General features: G+C 34.2%; 1 protein-coding gene across 1 annotated transcript; it reads right to left on the reverse strand.

Moving 5' to 3' along the window:
* Positions 1 to 2,353: 2,353 nt before the first annotated feature.
* LOC113692154 (GDSL esterase/lipase At1g29670) lies at positions 2,354 to 7,038 on the reverse strand. The gene is made up of 4 exons (XM_027210520.2): positions 6,586 to 7,038; positions 5,671 to 5,904; positions 3,609 to 3,861; positions 2,354 to 2,721 (listed from the first exon to the last, which is right to left on the reverse strand). Exons 1-4 carry the CDS (start codon positions 6,985 to 6,987, stop codon positions 2,489 to 2,491), a joined length of 1,122 nt encoding a protein of 373 aa, XP_027066321.1. The 5' UTR covers positions 6,988 to 7,038; the 3' UTR covers positions 2,354 to 2,488.
* Between the last annotated feature and the right edge of the window lie 711 nt (positions 7,039 to 7,749).

The following is a 7,749-nucleotide window of genomic DNA, read 5'->3' on the forward strand; positions in this document are numbered from 1 at the left end:
TATTGGTGCACCATGCATTTTAATTTGCCAAAGAGTGCTGAAATTTCTCATAGTTTGTAGAGGCGATGCACCTTTTTCGCAATGAAAATTACAGCTATTGGAACACCAAGGCAGATCAAGAACAAGAAAGAATGGCAACGCCTGATATGGATGTCAACATAGAGCAGAAACCCTAGCCAAATTGCTAAAAAAAAAAAAAAGCCAGCAAAGAACCTCCAAACTGAAGCAACATTACATATTTACACGTAAAGCATCCTTGTCGTCAGTACCTATGAATGGTGATCTAAAAGCATTGTGCAAAGGGAGCATTAGTTAGTTTGTATCATGGATGTCAATCAGGAACAATTTTCTCCAAAGTTAACAATAGATTGAGTCCAATAAATTGTGCAAGGGGATAAAAAAGTTTGGACGAAAATTTAGTTTGTAGTTAAACATATGTTTGAAAAAAATACCACTATTGCTATGAAAACTTAAAAATGAATTGCTATAAAAGCTTATATAGGAATTTCCCCCTAACTTCATACTTGGACTTTATTTGCACCCCCAAACTCTAATTTGTAGACACATTATTATTTCTAATTTGGTTATAGCTTTAATATAGGTGTTATTAAGCTAAAGTAGAAGGCAACAAACTTGTTCATATATAGTGCGTGGTTTTTACAATCCTATTAAAGGTATTTATAAACTAAATGTAGTTATGATTTACAATTTGTGGAGGACATATACATTGCACCAATTAATTGATGTAATATATGAGTTGATTGCTAGAATTCTCTATTTTGCACTATTCAAACATTCATGCTAGCTTGACATAGATAGAGGAAATTAAACTTAGAGAAGAGCAAGAACGATTGTTACTACATACATTTCTAAACAGTATAGCGGAACACCTCTTGTGCGTATTGTAATACATGAAAAGTTGCTTGTACAACTTTGCAATTGAAAAAATTTATATTTAGTAAACATTCATGTAAGTTGCATAATAGTTATGTGGCGTTCTACAAATAGCAAATTGTGCAAAGTTTGGACCACGAACAGCCCTAGACCGTCCAAGCCCTCAGTCCAGGAAAACCACCCTCTACGTTAACCAATTTTGTGGTCAAGAACAAGCTTTAATAAAGTGTATATGACAAAGAGAACTTTAACGTCTATGAAATCAAATGCTACTGTCTATTTTCAGAAGGATATGGTTCACTCATATAGATGGACAATTTTAATCTACTACTTGTTTTTAAGGCTAGCAATAGTAAATATCCTTATACTATATAAGAATGGGTTGTGGTCAAAAGGGACTTTGAATTTCAACCGTATGGATAAGAATTTTTTTGAAAATATAAAATGTTATGTTATTTTTTTAAAACTTTTGATATAATTGAGAACAACATGTGGTTGAGCATGTTTACCGAAATGTCTTGATTTTGATACATTTAAAACTTTGATTTATGAAGAACTTTGGAACCTTTGAAATCTCAACTTAATTGTTTATGGACTTGCGTATTAATAGTGTGTGCTTTTCCCATTAGTTCTTTATTATTAGGCATGTCATGCTGGTCGGAAAATTATTGGTTTATATAGGGTCCAATTTTATAAAACTCGAATCCAAACTCAAGCCATTACCATGGGAGTTGCTGAAGAAAACTTTTTCCTCCATGCAATAGAATCAATCATGAGCCCTCCTGCTAATTATGGACAAAATTTAGGCTAGTGAAATACCACAGGAGGTCGACCAAAAAGACCTAGTACCTTAAATAAAATTTACCCAAGTTTGTCCAAAATATATTTATTGTAAGATTGATGCTCTTTGACAAAATTGTGGCCTCTTAATAGATGCTTGGGCTTTTTCCCCCTCCTACAGGGATCTAAAAACATACAATGAAAATGGGGGAGGACACTAGTGCCTTCTTTAATGAAAGAGAACCTAAAGTCTTGGGCTCTATTCAGATACCATAACCGGTAAAAACGAGGGGGTGAAGGTCCAAAAACAGGAAAAAAGACGAATATGGTTTTGTCCAACCACAATTGCGATAAGTCAAAGATCTTTTAAGTTTCATGTCTTAATTTTCTACACTTCTATCGTCAGATGCTTAGTAGGGTTTACGTTCTTAAATTGCTTCTGAATTTTTTGTTTCCATTAAAATCATAGAATTCGTGTCGATTCAATTTTATGAATAACCTTGTTAATAGAATCAAAAATCTTGAACTTTTTTTTTGGTGGTAATGAGGGCAGATGGTCAATTTGACAGAAAATTCGATGATTGGACAAAATCCAATCATCAAAATTCTTGTTTTCTCATCTTATCATGTTCTCATTTGCCTTCCCCATTTCCACACCTTCATAAACAGGTTGCGGGGAAAAAAAATTGCATAAACAAAGAGGCACAAGCTCCTTTTATAGAAGCTAATTAACCATAACAAATCCATACATAAGCCTCTGAAACAGTGCCAGTTGATAATATTACAATACATACCATACCATACAGGAATATCTTTAAATTTGGGAGAGTTGCTTAATATTCATGGGGTAGACTTCGGCTCTGGAGTTGGAATAATATGCCTTATTTGCGATAATAGCATTTACAGTTTCAGTAGGATGCAGCCCATCAAAGAAAACGTTACTTCTCCTATTTGAACAAATTGATCCACCTCTCTTGCAAAGAGTTCCAGTCCCACCTTCTTCTATCGATGGCACTTTGCAACAAGCATTTTTGGCATCTTCGAAACCTGCAGCGTCTCCACAAATTTGATGCTTGCAATTTTGTAGATGGTTGGAAAAATTAATTTCATGCATATATGAACAAGTACTCCATATTGTATTAATTGGTCCAAAGGAAGAAAGGGAGAAAAAAACCACACAGACACACCCTTGAGGATTTTGAGCCAACATAGCAAGCTAAGTTAAGAATTAATTAGTTGGAGGCTACCAAATTAAACAAAAGGACTCAATGTTCATGATGAAGTAGACATTGGAAAAGGTTTCTCTAGCTACCAAAGGTACCATAAATGTTAGGACAAATATCTATTTACTCCCCTATGATTTCACGTATAACCAACACAACACCGTTAACGTTTTAAAATAAGCACATAGCCTCCATGATTTTATGTAAAACGAAAACTAGATAAAAAGCAACTCTTTTACGGTGAATCGGCTCTAGAAACACACGTGTTAAAATGATAATATTTACTTAAATTCTCTATTGTTTTATACTTATGATTTTATGTAAGGTGGTTAGTTCCCATTCTATTAAGTAGGGTCAAAGCTATAATTTTAATTGACAATGTTGTAGAGGTTTGATTCTTTCAAATATCTACTTTACATAAAATTATAGAGAGTTATTTGAATATTCTTAAACATTAAAAAGTTCAAGACAAAACCACGATGGCATGCTATGGAGATACACATACCTGTTACATGTATCAAAAACAATGAGGGGCTTGCGATGGATAATTGATATAGCATATGTGTTTTGAACAAAATTCCATGCATATGTTGCACAGTTTAATTTCGTACAGTGCAAGAGTACAGAGACACGGAGAAAAAGTTATCACTGAATAGTGTAACGTTGCCATTGGCAAAAGATAGTGTGTTATAATAGAGACAGGAAGATTACCTTTTGATGACGGCTCTTTTATGATATCCCTAACAATTTTGTACGAGTTAACATAAACAAGCTTGGACGCAGGCAATTCTAGTTGGATTTCATCCACCATGGCCTTCAGGTTGGTGTTAAAAAGATGAATAGCTCGATTTACACTTTGTATGCAACGTTCATGCATTGGAATCATGGTCCTGGCCATTGGGGTGCATCCGTTTGGGTTGACAGACATGAGTACGAACTTTCGAGCTCCCAAATTATACAGCCTCTGATTTGGTTTAAAAAAAAAAAAGAGCGAACAATTACTAAATCAAATCATAATTACAAATCGTTGTTCTGAAAACTGATTAGATGAAAGACATATGAATGGATTATATTCACTTCTCATTGTTAGAGTAAACTTTCTGCTCAATTTGCACGTTCATGTGCCTTGCAGTTTGGTCTATATTGTCAATGAAGTTGATATAAAAAGGGCAATTGCTATAGGCGTGCAAAGTTGAACAAACCCTCCATAAATTTCAAAATGATCGTACCATATCTACTTTTTTCTTTCTATTTCTTGAAAATAAAAAAAGACCTTTTTCGTGTCTATGTAAAGAATAGAATGTGTAGCACATTGACGTCGAATTTGATTATCTAAATTTTGCTAATACTAAGAAAGAAAAGCAATGGCAGTTTATGAATAATTTCATCATTCCATGGTTTTGAATTTGCCGAATAGTAGTCTCAATTTGAAAGAAGTCCCTGCGATGAATGCCTAGATCTCTAGAAGTCATAAAATTTGAAAATTTGATATTAAGACCATAAATTTTCCTTTTGGGAACAGGCTAAAAAGGAAATGCATCCACTAGCGTTTCTTACTTCTTAGCTTTCTATTAAGACGACATGAGAATGGGTGCAATCGTTCCCAATTTCCGACAGCTAAATCTGGCTTGAATTTTAAATTTTATTCAAAAGATAAGATTTTAAGGTTTTTAACATTACGTGTGACACTAAAAAAAATAAAATTTTTCTCTTTTATAGTATGATTTAAAATTATTAAGCACTTACAACCGCACCGCATGTGATAGCTCGGATTAGCTGAGTCCAATTCGATCCGATCTGAACCGTTAATTTGATCACCTGATTTTCAAATTGACGACCCAAATCAGGCCGAGTTGAACTCAGTTGGTATGGCCGTCAAATATTTTCTACGATTACACTCTCTTAAAAAATCTCGTACATTATTTCAAAAAGGTTCTAGGTGCAACCTTTAACCCTTCTTTTCCCTAACCCGCACGTCTTCATCAGTTAAAATTTATTAGATACCCTAGCCATGGCACCATAGTTTGGTGTGCACGGGACTAAGAATTGAATTCTTAGGGCTCCACATTCTCTTGTATCTTCTACCTCAAAAGAAAGCTCTTCAGTTTCATTTATTTGATCAATGGCAGTGCAATAAAGAAGAGAGCTGGGACAACTGCATGAATAAGTTAGCATGACATAGCTCTAGAAGTCCTTTCTGGCTCTGCCTGTCACGATTCTGTAAGCCAACTCGATGACCCATTCATGAAGCTAAGGAGCTTTCATTTGGAGTCATTAGTGACAATATTGTCCAATTTTTACACAAAGCCTATTTCATTTCCGAAATGACATGTTTAATTTCTGATCTATACCATGATGTATTCCTTGATTCTAACTTGTATTTTTATCCAAGTATACATTGTTCAAAAAATATTTCTACTACAAAAAGTCAAAAAAAAAAAACATTAATGACCAAATTATCATCATAAAGTGCATTATTCTCAACTACTTTCACTTTAAAACTTCAAGAATTAAAGACCTTGTGTTCAAATCTCCCATATACCCTTTTTGCTCCTCTGTTCCGAAAATATTTTATTAAAATGAACATGCATATATAGCATAAAATCTAAAGGTAATTGATGCACTAATATTCAATTATGTGCCTAATCCGAGTGCTAAAATGGGAATGATAACGAGGGACAATCATTTATTGTGCTTTTTCTTTTCCAGACAGAATTTCTCTTTTTTTTTTTTATGTTGTATTAATGTTACTTGCCAAGCCATTAAAAGGTACCTTAAGTTGACGAGAGAGAGTAGTAGTCAACTTTGTAGTGAATGCTTCAAGACTGACATTGCTGCTGTCTTTGTCTCTGCTCAGGAAGTAATTAAATGTGTAATCGTTTCCTCCGGTTCCAACCACAAACAAGTAGTGGGCTAGTGATTTCCTAAAATCTTCCCCATTCCCGAATTCAGGAAGTGTCACGTTCTCGAAGTTTTCTATCTGCTTATTCAAGCTGAAAACCTGGCCCTGGAATCCATAACATCAAAGAGCAAGTTTTTTTTATCAATTCTATTTTGCATGATCATCCACCACATGCATAGAAGAAGATGCAGTTTGATCATATATCGAAAAACTAAAGCCTTTATGACTGATCATCTCGAAATCAAGACCCTTTTTATGGCTTTTCAACTTTTATAATTGGCAATTAGTAAAAGCAAGTATCAAAATGTGTTTTATCAATAAGGACAAATCTATATATAGGCTACAAAAGAGAAAATAACGAGTGGTGCAGATTTTGCTGCCTAAAAAGAAAAGAAACAAGAAAACTGAAAAAAAAAAGTGCATTATTAACAGCAATAAGAAGGTACACAATCGGATGAAATTGCTAATATTGTGTCTATGTTATTTAGGGGACTTTGACTGCAGTTTGTAAATCCATCATTTGATAATGCACCATGGAGTTCTTCGACATGCAAAATAGACTTCCTAAACAAAAGAAGGCTACCTTTGGACCTGAACTCCAATCCCACTAAACTTTCCAAAAATGCAATATTGCTCCTCTTTCCTATGTGTAGATGGTTAACTCCACCTCATAAAATTTCAGCAGAGCAATTTAGACACCAAAAAATCAATGCATATAAGCCAAATAGGAGAAGAAGCTTGTTGAAATTAAAGAAAAAAGAAAGGCTAGCTGGAGGTTTTTCTTACTGCAATTGCACCAGTTTCATCTAATATCCCAGAAGCACCAGATGCATAATTTACACCATAAAGGATCCTTCTCCCCTTAGTTGTGGGATCTGCAAAAGGTGGAATAAAAGTCGGAAGTTTTAGCAATTCACCGAGAAGGTCGACCACATTCTTCCCGTTGGTGAATCTCCCAGTGGAACCATGAGGAAAATCTACTCCATAAGGGAAATAGTTGGCCTTAGCTAGTGAGTTTGGAAGGAAATTGTTATTGCCATTATCAACAAGGGAGCTTCCAAAGACAAACATCCCTCTAATTTTAGGATCATTATTTGCTGACACCTTTCCGTAGCAGCTGCAAAGATGAAGGCAAACAATGACAAAAAAGGCAAAGGAAATTGAACGCTTTGATGGTTTTGGCGCCATTATGCTGAGGTTAGGTGCTGAGGTTTCGAGGTTTTGTCTAGGATAGTATGAATGATCTTTTTGTGGAGAGTGTACAAGGTATTAATAGGACTAAAAGCAAATGTATATGCAGGCAAATTTGGCTCAGCAGAATGAAATTAATTTTTTTTAGAAAAAACATTTAAAATAGTTTCAGCTCCGGCCACTTTTGTCAAAAAAAAAAAAAAAAAGTTTCAATCACTTGCCATAGATTAGAACATACTTCAGGACCATAAGTCTCTTAGTACTTATAAATTATCTACCATACACAATGTTCCGTTTTTATCAATTGAACCAATACGTTTTGATAGAAATTAAATGGAAAAGCAAAAATAAACGGCAAAATGGATGAGATCCGCTGAAGAAGTATAAAGAAACATGGACCAAAAGCCACTTAATTGATAATGAAAATTTTCCTATTTTAAAATTGTCTTGTAGATTTCAGCATTAGAATTTTGACCTTTTCAGGTAAGAAACCGATGATTAACAATTATTAGGCTCAAAAATATTAAGAATTACTAGAACTTTGACTTAGTCGATATGTCTTACCATACTTGTCACGGTTGACCATTCTGGAAACTGTCAATGTTTGGACTTTCTTGAATTTCTTGGCGGAAATTGTAGAATTATTCAAGCATTGAAAGCTGAAAAAGATTAGACTAATATTCTATTAGAATATACTCCATGTCTTAGATCTGAAAAAAAAAAAAAAAAAAAAGTCGCCAATGTCAATTATTGAGTGAG

This window comes from Coffea arabica, chromosome 6c, assembly GCF_036785885.1.
Source record: "Coffea arabica cultivar ET-39 chromosome 6c, Coffea Arabica ET-39 HiFi, whole genome shotgun sequence".
Lineage (NCBI taxonomy): Eukaryota > Viridiplantae > Streptophyta > Magnoliopsida > Gentianales > Rubiaceae > Coffea > Coffea arabica.